Source organism: Aptenodytes patagonicus, chromosome 1 (assembly GCF_965638725.1).
Source record: "Aptenodytes patagonicus chromosome 1, bAptPat1.pri.cur, whole genome shotgun sequence".
NCBI classification, from domain to species: domain Eukaryota; kingdom Metazoa; phylum Chordata; class Aves; order Sphenisciformes; family Spheniscidae; genus Aptenodytes; species Aptenodytes patagonicus.
The window spans coordinates 54,950,350-54,970,630 of NC_134949.1; the positions used below are offsets into that span (position 1 = coordinate 54,950,350).

Below are 20,281 nucleotides of genomic sequence, written 5' to 3' on the forward strand. Positions count from 1 at the left end.
TCTTTGAGGGCACTCTGGGCATGATATAGAATTTTCCAGGCATCAGCTAAACCCAGCTTTAAAGTTGGTGCTATTAAATAGCAGTGACCATGTGAAAGGATGTTTCTCTAGCTTTCAAAGTGCTGTTGGAAAAGGATTTGTAAAAAGCCCCCCCCCCCCAAATGACTCATATTTGAGTCTAATTTATATTTATGTCTCACAGGATAGAGAGCATTCAGAGACAAAAGACTTTCAACTAGACACTCAGTGATGAGGTGCAAGAAAAAAGCTCCAAAGATGGCACAAAAGAAAATGCTTTCTAAGGCTGAGACCTGGCAGCATACACCAGTAGGCAATTGAACCTGACCAACTTGAAACCCCTATGAGTGTTTAGAAAGTTCAGCAACAACAAGAAGCAAAAGGAGATGAGTGTTTGCAGCTCTATCTTGCAGTCATAGCAATGAGAAGGAACTAAGTGGCATTCACGTCTCAGTCATTTATTGCTACGGGGTGGAAAAATGCTGACACTCAGTTGTATAAAGAGTCCCAAAAGACATAACTGGCCAAAAGTTTTCAACTCTAAGGAAATCATGTGCACCACGCCTGGGAGAATACACCAGTCATCACTCAGGGAAAAACTGCTTCTCAGATGATATCACAGTTAGTCTTTATTGCCTATTCTTTGGAGATAAATAGCTGGTTTCTCTCATGAGGAGTGGTGAGGGGCTTTCAGAACTTTCCTAAGGAAAGGATTTTAGAATGAAAAGCTAAGTCATCTGCCTTTCTCTGGATATATTTTCTAAGCAAGTCAGACTACATGCTTAGGATTGTTAAAACATTTTTTATTCATTTTTATTGCTTTTGACTTGTTTTTATAGTAAAAGAACAAAGAATAACATATTACAATGTATACAGACTGAAGTCCTTCAACAAGCTACTTTAACACATTTGTTTTCTTGCACCACAGCCATCTCTTACTGCTTGAAAAATTGAAGTTTCAAGGGTTATAGCTCATTAGGAAAAACTCAGAACCTCAGACAAAACAACTGTAAGGATGTTTTAAGACTCCTCTTCTAAGTCTCAAAATTCCTTAGAAGTAAAGGAATGAACGTAATCCCTGTTAATGAATAGAAATTATTTTTAAAATAACTAACAAACTGTGTTGACTCAAAACATCTTCTGACACAGCTCATCAGCCAGGCATGAGAGCTGGGGTATGTGTGCATTCACATTGGACTCCTCTAGGAAGGAGAATGGAGTAGCTCTCTGATGGGAGCAGGGGTTATGGCAGTCAGGTGTGAAACTACAGCAGGACCCCCCTGTTTGCTGAAATGCTTCAGTCCCTGGACTAAGGAGAACTTTGCTTTTACCCCAGCATTTTCTGACAGAGGATCTCGCTATCTTGGGACTACTTTCCCAAGGCCTGAGATGAAAAGGGAGCAAAAGGACTAATTCAAAGGTTCGCCTCTTGTTGTTCTCCTGCTTAAAAAAAGGAAAACTCAATGATAATAGAGGTAGCCAGCTTGCAGGATCCAAAACTGGATCCAATGGGTCTTTTCCCAAGTGGAAGAGGACAGTCTGAGAAAGTGGAATAAGGATCACATGCTACAGGATGGTGTAATGTGATGGAAAGCACAAGAGCATTGGCATAGGAACATTCACATTTAACCACAGAAGGAGAGGGCTAGCACATGAGCTTGAAAAAAAATGAAATCAGTCCCCTACAGTAAAAGATAAATAAAACATCATTTACATAAAGAACACTTAGGGAAAGAAGAAAAGCCTTAAAAGGTGAGAAAGGCAGGAGAAATTAGGAGTAAGTGGGAAGGACAGACTGCCTCTGCCCAAGGAAATAGCTGTGTGTTGCAATTAACTAAATGGTACATGACTCCTACGCTGTGATTGTGTTGTGGTTCTGAACTGCTTGTTAGTTTACTGCTGTTTCTAATGGCAGGAGTGCTGAATAATAAAAGCTGTACTCTGGACTGCCAATAGAAATTTCCTTTAGCTTTTGGTGCTGAAGCTATATTTTAAATGAAAACTGCTAGCTTTTATTTCTGGAATAACAGTAGCAGATAACTATAGCACAGCCATAGATTTATAGCAATGCTCTATGCGTGGGGATCAATCTTTTAGGCAGGATTTGCTCTCTTTTCCACAACCACTCCTTGCTCCCATGAACATGTTCATCATAGGAAAGATAAGCTGGGGGGAGGCAGTTCTTATGCAACGAGGCTCGTCAAGATGAACACAATGATTAAAAATGCCATCTCCTTTTATGAATATTATGTAGCTACAACAAAGCTTGCTCCTTGCCTCCAAATAAAACAAAAGCCTTTCCTTAATGCCAGGACAGCAGGGAATCTCGGTGCCTTCCCTGAGCATTTAAGTGGTTATGAGTGCCTCACCACTCACCAGCACTCAGGCTGCCAGAGACCAGGAGACACAAATCGATAGGGTTAAGTGGATTCGCTCTGTGCTTGCCTGCATATACGCATCCTAACCTCCCCCTGCCTCCCCACCTGCTCTGCTGTTATCTGTCTCTGGGGACTCACCATTTGCCTGCTTGTCCAGACAAGCTCCAGAGCTTGAAGTTGCTAGGGAGTGAAGAGAAAAGCCTTCCTGCTGATGGTGGTGGGGAGGTGAAGGGAGCCTTGCCCCATGCTAAATACAGGGAAGAGGGAGCAACTAATGCAATACCATCTTCTGCTAGATGAGGCAGGACTACTGGCACTGTCTGGTGACAGATCGTAATGATTCTCTGTCTTCTTAACTGGCAGGAAACATGTCCTGGGGAGCAAATGCCTCATGTAAATATTTATGAGCCTGGGGACAGCGCAAGTGTCACACAGGGGCCTCCCATCGAAGGAGAGGAAACACAATGTCATTTGGAGTGCTGCTTCTTTGGAATTGCAACCACTCAGGAGCACAAAAGGAATGAATAGTAGGATTAATTCACTTAGCTATTGATCTCAGACACACACATTTTCATTTAACGTTATTAGAACAGCCAGAGTCTCATGGCTCATAGCTGGTGGGCAGTACAGCAGAGACAACATTTGCAAGCCTTTTTCCTCTTTTGCTAATGAGGTAAATCTTAGCAGCAGATTCCTTACGGTGAACCTCTGGGGAAGGGTCTCCTTTTACATAAAAATAGCCTAATGTCTGGACTGGTGACTCTGATCCTGTTCTCTACAGATAGACTCTCAGCAGCTAATTGGTGGCCCAGATAACATGGGGACATACCTGTGGAAATCCTATATAGAAAGCTGTCAGGGAGGGAAGGAAGAAAAAAGAATGGGCTTGGTATAATTAGGTCTGGACATACATGCACAGCCATGCACACAGTATCTCAGCTAACCAGGGGAAAAGTTAACCAGGGGAAAAGTTCAAATACAGCCTCCCCTTATCTCCATACACATGAAGATCTACAACAGTGGGAAAAGACAGGATATGGTGCAGGGAGGCGTTAAGACATTTTTCAGTAGTTTCATCACATGGAACATGAGGTCTGTTCAGGGTCCTGAATAACTTCTTTGCCAAATTAATCTGCAAAGGACTTTCTCATAACTAGCTCTTACAAAACCACCCTACCCATGAGCAGGTGGATGTAAGGGCCAAAAATAAGTGTCAAAGGTGATGAAGACCATACTGGGATCTGTGGAGTCTCCAGGTGACACCAGTAGAGATGCTGGCACCTTAGATGATCCCAAACTGGGCCAGCTCATGCAGTTCCAGATGGCTGAAAGCTTCCCATGGGCAAATCACTGTGATATCTGCAAAAGAGAAATGGGTTCTAATCACTGCACTTCTTGGATTTCTTTTGTATTAATAGAAAGGTTGATTTACTCAGGAAATATTAAAGATGGGAAGAGCAAGAAGCATGAGACTCCTCTTGAAGGTTAAATGAGCAGATGAGCTCTTCAAATATGGTACTACCTACCAGACAGAACAAGATTGGTGTATTTTCTCCTGTGCCATCTTTCTCTGTGAGCAAAAGCAAACCAGCATTTCCTATAGCCTCTTCAGTGACTGTGTAGACTGGTGTGAAAATTCATTCTGGTTATGTGGCTTCTCCTGGTCTTTATAAACTGCCTGTAGCCAAACTGTGATGTCCTTGAAGATATGTGCAGTCTTAAAATCACATGCTGAATAATTTGGCCTACAACATTCAGGATCTGTAACTCATTGATAGGTGCAGTTGTTATTGATACCTAAGAAGTTCTGACTGGCTACAGCTCATCCAGTGCGTGTTTCTTAATTCCAGATGGGGGCATAAAATCCTTTAAATTAGGATTCTGGTGATAACACAAATACTTAACCAGCTGGGATTTAGTTCCTCTGATTTTGGGTATTAATAGCTTAGCATTTGGCATTTCTTTGAGAACCTCATTCTGCTGAAATTCTTAGCCAGAGTATTAGCAGAAAACAAAGACAAACAAGCTCATTTGCAGCCAAATGAAAGTATTCAGAAATTGAAGCATGCCTAAATAGCCTTTCTGTCTTGTAGTGTATGTAAGCATAAGCATGACTGTGGCAGCTTGTGGAGGGAGTACTAGCCTTCTCTGGCGACCCTGAGAGCTGCAGAGAGGCCAGGGAGACAGGGAGGCCAACCCAGAGTCCTCTCCCGTGCTGAAGCATGACTGCGCTTGTGTTAAAGCAGGGCATGACAACATCCTGCAGTGCTTACCTGTGCCCAGTCCCTCCATGCCTGGGATGTCATCTCCAAACCTAGGGGAGAAAAGAACAGGCGAGGAGTGAGTTTGGGCCAGCAGTGTGCAGGGAAGGGGAGCTGCCCTGCACCTGCAGCCGGGGAAGGAGAAGTGTGGGTGGGCAGCAGACGAGAAGGAGCAGCTCCAGGCAGGAGAGCTGACAGCACCAGGGGGCAGGGGGAAGCCTTCTGGCTCCTTGCCCAAGGGAAGATGGTACCGCAAGAGCCCAACTTAGCACTGGGGAGCCACCCAGCTAGCATGGTTTCTTTTCTTTCCAAAATACCCTTACCCTTTTACTCCTTTTTTAGGAGGCTTGCTCTTGAACTGCCTTGTCTGTCTCTGCTTGAACTTGGGAGGCCCCTTGCGTGGTGTAGTGGGACCGGTTGGAGCATCTCCAGTGCTGAGGTTGGTGGCTGGGTTCTCACTCATCGCTGGGCTGCTGTGTGGCAGGCACACGCCTCTCTCAGATCCCTCTGTCTGCAAGACAATGGCAAGGACTGACACAACGCTCTGCTTATCATTTTTAGGTATCAGTAGTCAGGTGACAGAATTATGGAAAGTATAATTGTGACAGGAATAAAGATAAAGATATCAAACATAAAGAAAGATTGTAATGCGTACAAAGTAAGCAGGATAGCATTGCCTTTCATCCGGCATGCTTGAATTAAGATGCCAAACAAAGGACACTCAAGCTAAGGACTGGTTCAGGATATGACTACTAGGGGCCACAAAAGCACATTTAGGGCTTAGAGAAATATCATATCCCTGGGAATCATCATGATATACTTCACCTGTTCTTATACTTGTGCCTAAGCAGTATCTTTTGGACACTGATGGAGATGGGATGCTGTGCTAGATGGGCCCTTAGTCCAGGTGCAGCTGCAATTAGGGCCTCATGTTTGTCGACACCAACCTTAAGGGAAATAGCCCAGTATCATTAAAAGATTGTAAAGAAGGCTAAGGCAAAGCATTGGAGACTGTCTCTTAGACAGAGGTTAATTTCTTAGGATTTAGGAGAGCAAAGCCCATAACTTTCCCCAGAATACATCCATTTTGGTATTTTTGAGCATTATATTACATGCATTGACCTCCTCCGCACCACACTGCACATGAGGCAAGCTCCACTGCACAGGGGCTAAATAGTTACCAGGGAGAAATTCTTGTGTGGGAGACATCTCTCCAGCCTCGAAGGGCAGAACTGCTGTACTCAGAATCCTTTGCTTCCTTCCCAAGAGGACAGCAATAACTCTCAACCAGTGCCCAAGGGGGAGCTTCCAGCCCTTCATCAAATTTTGTGCTAATTAGTATGCTAGAATGATCTGACCAAGTGCATTTATGGAACATAAATAATTGCCAACTTTTTCTCTCCTCCTTGAGGTCACATTCTTCCCCATGACCATTACATAACTCCTGTCTCCAGGTGTGCTCATCCCTGTGCAGCCAGGCTGATGGAATCGCTGATGGAATTAACTTCAGGATCTGGTACTAAAGGCTAATCCCATTATGTCACCATAGTGCTCTGGCCTAATCCCCAACATCACCTGCAGTGACACTCTGGACTTCTAATCTCAGAACTATAAATGCCATCAAAGATGGGTATTTTTTTTCTTAGTCTGAAGACAGTTCATGTCTTTGACAGTCCTGAAGTAGCCAGAGTGCCGGAAAGCAAAGCCTGAGATGCAAGGAGAAAGACCATCCAGGCAATCCTCCCGTGTCACTTCCACATCAGTGTAAGGCGAAGAGCCGTGTTTCTGTATCTGTGGCAGTCTGGGAATACTTCACCCCTGACATCTTTCCATCTGTGCTGGCAGTAGGATGGATCCTAATGATAGCACCTAGAGGCATGCTAGTTCTTCTGTCGCTTGCGGTTGGGCTCCTGTCTCAGCTGTAATATCCCGAGCAAGGAGACTGGACAGGTTCCAGCAGCCCCAAATGGAGCAGCAGATGGTTGTGTCTGCAGCTGAAGTATGCACAGATGCTATTCCCCCGCCTGTAACACAACGTTTCCTAAGTACACACTGTGCCCATAAACACAGGGATCAGCTCAAATCATAGAAGTTACTTATTTGGCTGCCATCTCTGAAGCACCGGAACAATCACCCAGTATTTACAGCTTTATCCTCACAGCATGGTGGCAGGACAGGCAAACACTGTCGCCTTCATCTTTTACAGAATGGGAATGGAAATGCAGTGATTGGTGTGACCTGGACTGCACAGCTGGGAGGAAGGACAAAATCTTTTGACTCAGTTTTTTAGGGCCAAACTGAGAGGTGAAGGCAGTTTGGCTCCAAACCAAAGAGAATTTGGTGCCTCACTGTTACTCAGGACCAGTGAGGAATTCAGATGGTACTGTCCTACAGCAAAATGCTTTGCATTGGAAAACTGCTCCGTGGCATGTCTGCTAATGCCCCAAAATATAGTATTATGCCTCCACCTCAGCAGCAGTTCTCGTCAGTAGGGTGTCTGTCTCAGTGCTAGGTACCCCTCCTGAACTACAAGTGACACACTTCCACTTCCAAGCACCTTCAGTTCATCTGACATGCAGAGATACTTGTCACCCCTCTCAAGGGCTACTTCCAAAAGTACAACAGAAGAAACAAACTGGCTAACAGACCTCCAACCCTTTGGCCTGACATCCAAAACCTGTAAGACGCAGCTGAGCTCACTCTCCAAGTGAGTTCCCAGCATGGTACCTTAACCACAAGAACATCTTTGAGGGTCAACTCCTCTTAGTTCCTTGAGTCCATGCCTTGCCCCTGGCCTTCACTCAATAGAGAAATAGCTAATGGGAAGACTCAGTCCTTGGAGTTTCCCTTCCCCCCAGTCTGAAGTAGTCACATCCACCTGTCAGCTACTTGATACCTGGGATTTGGTAGGAAAAAGAATCTGCCCAAATCACACTTCATCCTCTCTCTCACCTGCATGAATTCAAGAAAGGGCATTCAATGAAACTAAAAAGGACAATTCTAACCTCTTCCTTACCAACCTCCCTCTACCTATTCTCCCATGCATCACCAAAAGAAAGGGCAGAGGACAGAAAGCAATCTTAATGCCACAGAACAGCCTCCATCTCGCAGCAGGAATCAAGCTGCCCTCCCACCAGTGAGTTGGTGGGACTCATCTGCCGCTACACGCAAGCAAAAATGTCTCCATCCATGCTGGAGAGGGCCCTCCCCCACAGCAAGGGAGCTGCCTCAGTTCCCACACCTTGGGAACCAGCTGCCCCTGCACACAGCCAGACATGGGTGGGCAGGCAGCCCCAGGATCACAGATGCAAAAGAAACACACACGGCAGCTTCCCAGGGGAATTTCCCAGCCTTTTGCCTCCCCATACCTGGGTACTTGGATAGTCCTTGGTACCACACCAAACAGATGTCTTGACAAATGTTCAGTGACACTGGGTCTCCTTCTCAAGCTCTCTGCAAGTGCTATGCTGCCTCACCCCAGTGCTTCCCAGGCTGCCAGAGCTCTTCTGCTGCTGCTGGCACTGGGATGCAGCTCCTGGGCAAGAGCTGATGGCTGTGGATGCAAAGGCTGTTGAGGAACAGGATGTTCTTCCACGCAATTCCTCTGTCCCCTCCTCTGACAAGGTGTTACCTAATTGTCCCTGACAGCATTTCTGCTCAGTCCAGGGTTTAATCCTCTGGCTAAGAGCTTTGCTTGCATCCTAATGCTAATTATACCTAATACACAGCAATGGGCTTAGCTCAGTTGCGTCAGATATCCCACCTCTGGGTTGCTGGCCAGGCTAATCATCCTTCTTTTAGTTTTCTTTGAACTTAAAGAGGCTTGAATACTACTGACAAATGCTGACTCTTTAATCTGCCCCCTCCTTAATCTCTGATTCTCTATGGAAAATTTCCCTGCCAGAAAATGCAGATGACTCACTTGACCTTCTTCAGACAGATTCAGTGTAGGATCTCATCTTCCCCTGTCTGAAACCTTCAAAAGTACAGACTTCTCCATGTGCACTTGTCTTCATCGTGCCTCAGGGGTGTCAGACACAGGACCCCCATGGGCCGTGGCCCTCCGTGCAGTGATATGCTGGGAGAAGATGGCATCCAGGAGGAAATACCCTCGTTTTTACATTCCTTTTGATGGGGTCCTTGCATGCTCAGCTCTTGACCTCATGAAAGCCGCTAGCATCATCCTTGCAGCCAGGCTTTTGTCAGGGAATATTGTATCCAGTGTAAGATGCCTGTGAGGAGTGAGGCCTCTTACAGCTCCAGTCTCAGTTGCTTGAGCTGGATAATCATAGTGATGGAAAAAGTCCACGCAGGTTCAGCCCTTTCTGATCCTGTGTTTTACACAGGATCTCAGACCCTTTGTTCTAGCAGCAGTTTTAAAACAAAGAACAAATGAAAGAGGATGCATTCTAAAAGACAGAAACTCATTTCAAGTAGAACTATATTCCCACAACTGCTTCCTGGATGGAGATGATTGGAAAGACTATCCCAGTTAAAAGAAGGGATTCAGTAACACTGGAGGTACAGCATCACACGGTATAAACTCCCCACCGAAATGCCCTGCATGTACGGCTGGGCACCAGAGCAGGAGACACCAGCTGCCTGTCCCGACCACTCCTCAGGAGCTCCCCCAGTGCTGCTCACATGCAGGCTTAGCCAGCCGAGGACACAAGCCAAGAGGGTGCCAGGGAGCCCTGACCAAGGAGTGCCTGGCATGAGAAACCGAGCGGCCCCATGGAGGGCAGAGCTGCTCGCACAACCAGGGAGCGTTGAGATAAACCACTGCTGCAGCACTTGCCCTAATGATAGAGGAAACAGAAAACAGCCACCCAAGAACCACAACTCCCTCTCTTAGCTACTGGTTCTTTTCACGCTCTCCAAGCACAAACATCTGAGTTTTTCCCCCATGGGATTTTATCAGGACTTTTCTCCCCTCTGGGTTTTGCAGCCAGTTCCTCTTTCATCCCCCTGCCACCCTCGTTATTGCTTTGAGCTCCTGGGAAATACTTACAGTGCCAAGGGCTCCTCTTGCAAATCATTCAACTCCTGCTGTCCAGTCTGTGTAGAAAGTGTCTTGAGGTGTCCTTTCTCATCCAGATATACCCTGCCACCAGGTGACATCAGGGCACCAATCGTGGGCGGGCCCCCGCACGGCGGGGGGGGCATGTGGGGAGTGCTGTGACCCCAGCGCTCTGCAAGCACAGCTCCAGCGAGGTCTGGGGGAGCAGCAGAGCCTCGACACGCTCCTGAGGAGTGATGTGCCCCTTTCTGCAAGAAGAGGTTGTGGCTTCTCTGGAGCTCCTGTGGGGTGATCTCTGGAGAAGCGAAGAGGAATAAGGAGATCACCTGCCCTTTGAGCAATGCCGCTGCTTGTGAACACATACACACACACACATGCCTGCACATGCAGGGAAGGGAGGAGTTGGTCCTAATCGCCCCAGGTCCCTCCCCCGTGCTGGTGAAAGCATGGAGAGGCTTCCAGCAAACTTCTCAGCTGTGCCGCAGGGGTCAAGATGCACCTGACAGAGCGGTGCACGCAGTCAGCCCGGTGCCGAGAGGGCTGAGTCCGCTCAAGGGAGTGATAGGGAATGCTGCTGAGATGCTGCGCAGGGCCCCAGTGAATATTTAACTGCATCCAGCAGATGGGATGGCAGGGGAAGAAGGGGGAACCCTTGTGTTGCACGTGGGTGGCCAGCCAGCGGGGGTGGCCTGCCACTTCTGAGACCCAAGGCATTGGGCTGATGGTAACAGCTAGGTCACATCGGGGTACCGATAGCATTGCTACTGTGGGGGGCTGTCTGAGAAAAGGAAGAGCTTGTGCCTCAGCCCAAATTCCAACCCAACAAAACTCCATGGATGGTAATGCACACTGTTCTATCAGGTGCTTTGTATCTCTGATGCGTTTTAATAGCATGTTGTGATTGCTTGGGAGATCAGTGACAGAGATGTGGAAAGAGAGGAGTCTCAGGATGAAAAGAGAAGGTCCAGGGCCCTGCTAGAAGGTGCTGGAAGATCATCCTCATCCTCAACTGCAGCAGCACCTCAGTCATGGACTGTAGCTGTCTGGCTTGAGGCATAAGGCTCTGCAGAGGGACCTGGACAGGCTGGATCGATGGGCCCAGGCCAATTGTATGAGGTTCAACAAGGCCAAGTGCCGGGTCCTGCATTTCGGCCACAACAACCCCATGCAGCGCTAGAGGCTTGGGGAAGAGTGGCTGGAAAGCTGCCTGTCGGAAAAGGACCTGGGGGTGTTGGTCGATAGCTGGCTGAACATGAGCCGGCAGTGTGCCCAGGCGGCCAAGGCGGCCAATAGCATCCTGGCTTGGATCAGAAGTAGTGTGGCCAGCAGGAGTAGGGAAGTGATCGTGCCCCTGTACTCGGCACTGGTGAGGCCACACCTCGAATACTGTGTTCAGTTTTGGGCCCCTCACTACAAGAAGGACGTTGAGGTGCTGGAGCGTGTCCAGAGAAGGGCACCGAGGCTGGTGAGGGGTCTGGAGAACAAGTCTTATGAGGAGCGGCTGAGGGAACTGGGGTTGTTTAGCCTGGAGAAAAGGAGGCTGAGGGGAGACCTCATCGCTCTCTACAACTACCTGAAAGGAGGTTGTAGCGAGGTGGGTGTTGGTCTCTTCTCCCAAGTAACAAGCGATAGGACGAGAGGAAATGGCCTCAAGTTGCGCCAGGGGAGGTTTAGATTGGATGTGAGGAAAAATTTCTTTACTGAAAGAGTGGTGAAACATTGGAACAGGCTGCCCAGGGAAGTGGTTGAGTGCCCATCCCTGGAGGTATTTAAAAGACGAGTAGATGAGGCACTTAGGGACATGGTTTAGTGGGTGGTGGTGTTGGGTCAATGGTTGGACTCGATGATCTTAGAGTTCTCTTCCAACCTCAATGATTCTATGATTCTATGATTCTATAACCACAGGGTTAATGATCCTCTGGGGTCCATTGGCTCTGGTGAAGCACAGCTCACTTACCCTTGTTGAGCATCCAGCTCACAACATGAGATCAGGGCTGGCAGGGCCGAAAATGGTCCCAGAGAAAGGAGCTGTGCTAGGAGCATCAGAGCAGTACAGGGGCAGAAGGAAACCAAGGTGTGGGTTTGTGTAGTGATGGACGGCCTTCGTCTTTGGGTGAGGCTGGAGGATGGGATTTTGGAGCAGCCATGCACCATGCCAGCCAGGGGTGTGACTGCATGTGACCAAAAAAGGACAGGCTCTCTCTGACATGACAGATTGTGGCAGCGGGGACCGGTCTAGCAGTGCTCTGGTGCTGAGCAAGAGTCCCACAGCTGAGGCCTCTGGCCTTTCAGATGGCTGAAGTTAGACGAGATAAATCCCTCAGCGAGACTCTTAGCTTACATTTAAAAAATCGATAAGGTCCTAGCCCTTGAGTGGGCACAGAGAAGCTGGGAAGTAAATCCTAGATGCAGCCGAAGGGCTTTCAATCTAGCAGAGAAGCAGCAAACACAGCATTTTCATGTGTTTGAGGATGATCACACAGCTTTCGGAGGCTTGTGCGATAATTCCTGGGCACAGGAAAGAGGATGGGGGCAGCATCGTGTTGGCATCGTCTCTTCCCTCTGACGACTAGAGCTTGCACACAAATGCGCGGAGATTGATTGTGCTCAGCAGCTCCTGACAGCAGAAGTGATTACTGTGGGCAGGGACCTGCTTGTGTGGATATAAAGAGGTGCAGCCTGCTGGCAGCAGACTCCGCTCCCATCTCCGCTGCTCATTCCCATGCCTCCATCTGCTGCAGACAGGTTTCCGGGGGCTCCCCCTCCCCTTCTGCCTTCTATGTAGGTAGAGTTGCTGGGGAAATCGGCTCTACAGCCCCCTACTCCTCTTTTCTGAACCTTAAAAATGTACATTTTTTAAGGCTGTTTGTTTTCCAAACAACCCCTTTGTTTTCCTGTTTTCCCAATGAAAACTGGCTCATTTCTCTTTAACAAAAGTGGACATGTGGGAAAAAAATTTCCATGGTGTCACATGAAGCTATTTTTTGGCCACTGAGAAAACATGGCAGAAACTCCCTAAATGGAGAAATCCTGTTCTTTCTTATCTCCAATGATTATCAGGCCATTTGCCCTCTCCTCCTCTCTCTCCATCCATCCTCTCTCTCTCCCTTCCCCTCACAATGCGGGTGGCATTTGCTTTGTGGGGATGTGGGTGCACGGCTTCTTTGCAGAGCAACAGGCACCAGCTTTGTGTCGGTGCCCAGCTGCCACCCCGGATGGATGACGAATTCTGCCCAGGGACCGAGTACCTGATCCCTGTCTCTCCCTGCCCCTGCCCAGGCTCTTCCTCCCCTGGCCTCAGGAAAGCCTTTCGAGCCACATCAGTTGCGACCCAATCCAGACCAGAGCTGCACCAGAAGCCGTGGAGTCCAAGTGGTAGCAGAAGTGCAGTCCCTGTGGCCCCAAAGGAAAACCCACGAGCTTTATTACCTCTGGCCAGATTATTCCCTATTCCAAGGAATCACTTAAAAAACATCTCCAAGGTTTCTGACCCTATTTATGAGCTGGTGTAGCCATGGTAACTGTAGTTATACCAGAAATAGCAGCTGACTTGAATGACAAAGAAAACACAAGTTTACAAGATAGTGACTTTTCCAGGGGCTGGCTGAGCTCATGGGACTGTGGGAGGAAGTCCCAGCCGAGGCGCAGACTCAGGGATGCAGTGGATGAGGGCTGTGGCTGGCATGGGCCACAATAACTCTTTTGAAACATCTCTACAAGCTTGTGTCAGGTGCTTGGGAGACTTTGTGCCTTGTTGATAGAGCTTTATCACTTGCCACGCAGACATACCTGACTGGAAATGAGCAGGGAATTTCCCAGGCATCTGCAGTTAAACCTTGGTTTCCCTCCTGCAGATAGGCAGCCTACCAAGTGCCTCTGAATTCCTGGCACAAGAGAAGGACAGTGGTAGGACCTGGATTTGGAATGAGATTGTCTGTTTGTCTTGTAGAAGGTCAGTGAGGTTGTCACGTCAACAGCATTTTGGTGAGAAACTCAGTGTATCAAGGTGCCTGCAAAAGAAGATTTGCATGCTGTAACCCTCCTTCCCCAATGTCCATCATGTTCCTAAGCTGTCTGTCGTTTGTGCTAGTGAAAAAAGAGAAACAGATATAGAGGATTGGGCTTTGTCTGACACAGATATTTAGCTGTTTGAATACGTGCAAATCAGTCCATCAAAGATGCAGAGAAGAAGGCATCCTCGTGGAGAGTTTTATCACTCTTCCTTCAGGGAATCATATTCTGGTGTCAAGATTAAGCATCTATAACAGCCTGCAATAAACCAGGTGTGCTGACTTTGGGAATCTGTGCCTGCTGCTGGATACAACATTTATGTTGAGTGTCTCCGAGCTCAGCTTGCAGAAGAGCCTGGTCTCAATTCTCATTTCCACTCGTGCCCTAGAGGCTGCTCTGGCAGTGGGGCAGAGATTAAAGAAGCTGAGGTCTGTTTTTCCACTGCCAGGGCTCTAGAGAGATTTCCGTGGTCAGTCTGGAGAAAAGGGTCCTTTGAGGAAATATAAATCAAGCTGTAACTATCAGCAATGGCCCTGTCTGTGTTAGAAACTAGGCGGCACTGGGGACATGACTAAGTCCGCAAGCCAAATGGCCATTGCCAAGGGTTCTTCAGGAAAAATGAAGTCCCTGCTTTTCTTATTCAGTCAAGGGCACTGGATTTGTGCATGTCAGAACACTATTACAGGCCCCAGGCTTTCAGGCACCAACGCTTTAGGACATGCTGGGGCTTTTTATAGCAGATAATATAAACCCCATGTAGCCTACCATACACTTCATTCGTCATCAGAGAGTTACATTTTTTTCTGAGCAGTGAGTCTGGCCTCTCTTGGAACAGAGAACCAAGTCTTACAGTCTAATACCACAAGACTGCTACATTGGTATGATTTTATTAACTTACACAAACTTTTCCCTGATTGGCATAAATAAAAAGAAAACCAGAATGAACCCTCTCTTTTTTAGATAGCACTTTTCACCCACAGATCTCAAAGCACAGAGCTAAATTTTCATCATCCCTATTTGTAAATATGGAAACTGATGTACAGAAAGTTCATAGATCTGCAGATGAGACCCAGCCATCCAGAAATCTGCTGTGGGGACTGATGTGCTTGGCCATGCAGCACAAAAAGCTCAGTACTTTATAACTGCTTTGTGATTCATTGTTTAAGAGCATCCCCCTGCTCATTGCAGAGTTGTCCCATGAGAAAGCAGTAACATTAGAGTGTCCTTTCCCTGCACTAACTTTGCTTAATGTCTGCATCCAGGCTGTTCGTAGTGCTGCAATGGGATTGAGTTTGTTAGATCATTTTAAAAAGCTTCCTCTCTTTCCTGTTTCCATACTGCCCACAATTAAAATATCTGTTTTTTCTTTTATAAGATTATTTTTCTCCTGAATGCCATTTACAGAACATGCTCAAATTAATATAGTGAACCATGACCTAATATTTTTTCCCTTTTTTTGATCAAACCCAGGTAGTTAATGTTGTTATCTATGTGACTGCCAGAAAGCAGAGCATGTGGTTGCTCTTAAAATTGTGCCTGAATAACACAGTTTTCACAGTATTGTCTCAAGGGACTTCCTTAGATTTTTCTTTTTCCATAATTGATTCCTTCTCTATGAATTACATGCAATATACCTGTGAATAGTGATTAAATGATCCACTAGCATTCACTAAAATGATCATACATTGAACTAAACAGAGAAGTAATACTGCCTTGTTAAAAAAAAAAAAGAGACTGCAAGAGGGCGTTTTTATTTAAATGGAAATCAGATAATTCCAGAGCTTTATTCGGTTTAAAACAGTGAAGCAAATGATTCAGTGTCACTGGGCTAAGAAGAAGAAACTGTATACAAGTCAGCTCCAGATGTCTTCTTTCCTGACAGCTCCTTTTCTCATCTTTTTTCTGAACGATCAATTCTTTCTCCTTGGCAACCACCAGCCCAATGAAGAAAGGCTCTTCTAAAACATTTTGGTAAAATGTTTCTTTCTTCTTCTTAAGGGGACACATCTCTTCCTATTGCTTTCACACCATGCTACAGACATACTCTTCTTTCCTCCTCCTACCAGATAAAAGCACCGCTGTGCAATCTCATTCAGTTCAGCCCTTTGCCACCATTATTACAGTTTTTTTCATGTAACAGCTAAGGCTTTCAAACAGAAATGATTGCTTCTGGGGATCATCTCGCACTCTCCTTGGGAACATTCAACTAATGGGCAGAGGAGGCAGCTCTTCCTGCTCCATTATCTTGTCTCTTGGGTGGCTGCTCACCTCCCAGACACATGGATGCTAAATGCTCTAGCTGCCATGCGATAGCAGATCCCTGGTGGAAATAACTGTGGAAGGGGAAAAGCCAGGGGATGAAAATGTGGAGTAAATTCAATATTTTTTTAAAAAATTTTCTCCTTTTATTGCTCAGGTATATTGCCAGGTACTAAGCCCTCTGTTCTCCCCTCAGGATCTTGCAAATGCGCAGGGTTTAGTGTTTTAATGTTTTTTTTTATGGCCTTTCACTGGCAGATTCCAACCTTTCTTTTAATTTAGAGCCTCTACTCTTTCCAGTGGAGGTACACACCTCTATAAAGTGAATTAGAGCCTCTTACTGAGAGGCCCCTAAGGATATTTCTGTGCCTGGAACTGCAGCCCACTTCTGGGGTCCAGTCAAGCATCATAAACACATCACAGACTAAGTGAACTGTTTAGGAGCCGTCATTGCACGCTGGGTGAATGCATGTTGCACAAAGGATGTTCTGACAGTTTCATATACACAAAGATTTATTTGTGGGGTCCATAGCTGATGGCATACTTTGACTGTAATGGTGAAAGTTATTGCTAGAGAAAAATGAAAATAAAGGAAGAGGAGAGAGAAAAAGGGGAAATTTTCCCCAGTGGCCAGCTGGGAAGGGCAATGATGGGGTCCCATAGGAGCATCCTCCTCTGAGGGCTGTCTCCAGATGAAAATGAAAATGATGAGGAGGATGATTTCTTGCCGTGCTTTCCCTTAGCATTATATACTTTTCTTCAGGACCCACTTAAACTCCCTATTGGTTATTCCTGGTTGTGATTCTGTTAGCTCTGAGAGGAGAATGCTCATCACGTGCAAATGTTGCACATTCATTGCTTGTTAAGCTTCTGCGAATATATATTATTGGATAATATTTATTGAGAATTTAAACAGCTGTTACCTGCTTTGTTGAGCACCATATTTGTTTTTCTCTTCTATATACTAAAGTCTACAAAACAAGAGATAAAGAAGGAGAGGGAGAAAGGGCAATTCTCACATCGGTGCTTTCCACGAGAATCTGCCACAATAACACTGTGGGGGTTTGCAGAGGCAGGGCCATGAGAGCAATAATATGGCAACAGCACAAGTGCAATAAAGGAAAAATGTTGCCACAGAGACGCTGATAATTACTGCCTCATGGCTTCAGAGAGAGGTTATGTAGCTGCAAGCAGCATGCCCTGAGCACTGCTAAGGCTAAAGCACCAAGGCACATAAGGCACCTAAGATCTAGCGGGAGTTTGGACACAGCCTGACATGGAGCTATGAATTCCAATATAAAATCAAGGTCGCTGTTGAGAGGAGTGTTTAGCACAGGCAAGGAAGGGTGCAGCTGGCAAGTGAGATTTTCTAAGGCCAGCAGAGGAGGAGAGGATGGCGCAGCTCTCCTCCTAATTTAGTCCCAGCTTCAGCTCTAGATGTCTTGGAGGAAAGTCACAATGCAAGGAGGAGTGCTTGGATAAATACATCCTAACACCCTGCCTGGTGATCAGCTTAGGGCTGAGATTTGATTACACTTGCTGAGATATGACCTTACATAACCACCTGTTTTCTGAGAGGTCCTAAAATAATCCAGTCTTCTTTCAAATCCAGCTCCAGTGGGTGACTTCTCTAGGACACCACCCCCTGCAAGATGCCAGCTCCCACCATGACATCCACTGAGGGATGGAGAGCAAAAGCTGCTTTCCTCCATGCTGGGCTCTGGAGTGCAGGGGGTGCAGAGAAGACACCCCTGCTCCCCGGTGGCAGGGACCTTCTTCCCCTCACCCAGCCCTGTCCTCTCACTCTCCCCCTTCCACCAGCTTAGATCTCCCTCTCCTTTACTGGGCTGCTCTGTCCATCTTCAGCCTTTCTCAGGCTAGCCTCTGGAGGAAACTGGCTCTGTTTTGCCCCTACTCAATCATCCCCAACCAAATCCTTTTCCTTTCTCTGTCTTGCTGTTCCCCTCGCTCCCCCAGGGGAGTTGAGTCATCCAGAAGTGACATGTGAAGTCTTTGCACACCTTCAGGCTGGAGATGGGGGTTATGGGATTAGCATGTTAACTGGCCTGAAAGCTGCTTAGACAAGCATTAAATCTCCAATCTTCTCTCCGTCTTTCAAGGAAATCTCTTCTGAAGGAGCTGGAGAGATGGAGCACCTAGTCACGTTTTCTGAGGGTCAGCTCCTCACCCAGCTGAAAGCTCCCAAATCCTGTGGCCAGGTGGTTTGAAGGGATTGCCATGGGATCAGGGGGTGGGAAACCCAGCTAAGCCCTTACCAGGGTCTCTGTGGCTGCACCCCAAAGTGCCTTCTTCCTCCTTGCTCTCCATGCTGAATATTGGCTCCCTTGCCCGGCACCATGTCTAGCCCCCATCCCTTTCCTCCCTTCCCACCCCGGCGGCTTGCACACTCCCTTGTAGCACGTTAGGAGGGGTGAGTGGCACTGAGTAGGAAGAAGATGGGCACCATGTGTGCTAGGCACAACAGGATCAACCTTAGGATGCTGCCTTTTAAAGCAAACCCTGGGACACCTTGTGCCTGAGTTTTATCCACACACGATCAGTTCATGCTTCACAGGCTGCATCCCCCTGTTTATCCACCTTAAGTGGTAGGTGGAGGAGGCAGTGCTGAGTTTACCAAAGAGTTGGGTGGCACCTTGTGATGCAGTGAATGCCCCCTCATATGGCAAGGAAAGACCTTGTGTCTGAGCTCCCCAACCTGTCACCCTCCCCACATGCTCATCACCTTGTGACTGCCTCAGGCCTGGATTACCTCCTCTCATCTCTGGAGAAGAAAGGATCTCTGCATATAGTGAGGGACACCACCTGGGGGACACCCACGGCCAAAACTGATGCTTACTTTGCAGCAGCTGTTGACATGAATTTGCTGCACCATGAGGGTGTCTTCCCAGTGTATCGCCTGTAGTCTTCCCAGAGATTGCAAAAAGTTTGAGGGGGAGGCAAAGCTCATGACAGTGGCAGGATTCAGCAACATTATTCATTAGAGAGTAATGTGAGTTAGTAACACTATGTACTGAGTTCAGTGCAAATGAAAATGAGAAGCTCCAAAACAAACCACTTTACAACAGCAGTAGAAAAAAATATTACACTATTGGGCCTCTTACAATTACAAAAATTGATTCCCCGCCTGGACTAAAATCTCTCTTTATTTTTCCCCCCAGAGCTTCCAGCCTGGGAAATTTCAGCTCCAAATTAGAAAGTTTTATAATTAAAGAGTAGGTGAAAGTAAAGGATTCTAACCAGGTGATGGTTTCCTGAATTAGTCGCTTCTAAAGGCCATAAAATAGTTCCTTTCCTCAAATGCAGCCTCTTCTTCTGCAGAACATGGAGATGACATTTAGCAGCACGCAGCAGCAATGTACCACCAATCTAGAAAATTCAAACCCAGAAATGCTGGACAGCTTATGGCAGCAATCCAAATGCAAATAGAAAAAAAAATGCCATGCCTAATTTTTTTTAATCTTACAATTTTTAAGAAACCTCAAGATTTGTTGGGTCCAATAAGGTGCTACAGAAGACACGTGACTGTTGAGAGTAAGGGTTGTGTAGTTGAAGGATATGCAATTAAAAATTTACATAAGCTTTTGGCTATTTACTTGAAATAAGTTTAGACACTAGTGGTTGATTACACGTATTAATGTGGTCAACTAATTGTACAACTAATTGTGATCAGTGGGGACAAAGTAAATAAGACCTAATAATAATATTTTAAGTAGAAAATATCATTTTCCAACTAAGCACACATTTGAAATATTACCTTTTCCTTTGCAATAAAGCAGGTACACTCTAGCTGCTATCCTTGCCTCCTTCTGTCACAGACATAAGAATTGGCTGGGCTTGGACAACATCTGCCAAGAGATGATCTTCATTGCATGGCATCAGTTTGTCAGAGGATGGTACTTGTTGGTAGGGTTTTGCTGATCTACCGGTGATGTTCTGCTCCAACGGGGTTCAAAACCTGCCTTTCTTCCAGCAGATCAGTGACGTGGTTCCCCAGCGGGATGTTGGATATGCTGACCCAAAGGATGACGGCTGCCTTCTAAGCTCCCATCTGCTCGGCATGGTGCATATGCAACATCTGCAGCTCCTTCTCACCCCTCTTACCAATAGGAAGATGCACAGAGCAATGACATGATTTACCCATGATTACATACTGGCTAATTTCTAATCTAGGAGTAAAATCTGTTTCTCCTGCGTGCTAGGCAGACGTGCCAATATAGGCTGAGTGTGCATACCTGTGGTGGCACACAGCTGTATGTCCCTATACTTCTATGCACATTTGTGGATATACTGGTCTTGAGGTATGCTTACACACA

At 46.7% G+C, this 20,281-nt stretch overlaps 1 protein-coding gene across 1 annotated transcript; it reads right to left on the bottom strand.

The window, feature by feature from the left end:
• Nucleotides 1-3,678: 3,678 nt before the first annotated feature.
• PDE6H (phosphodiesterase 6H) lies at nt 3,679-5,120 on the bottom strand. The gene is made up of 3 exons (XM_076328678.1): nt 4,981-5,120; nt 4,670-4,710; nt 3,679-3,755 (listed from the first exon to the last, which is right to left on the bottom strand). The coding sequence occupies exons 1-3, from the start codon at nt 5,118-5,120 to the stop codon at nt 3,679-3,681; spliced, it is 258 nt and encodes an 85-aa protein (XP_076184793.1).
• Between the last annotated feature and the right edge of the window lie 15,161 nt (nt 5,121-20,281).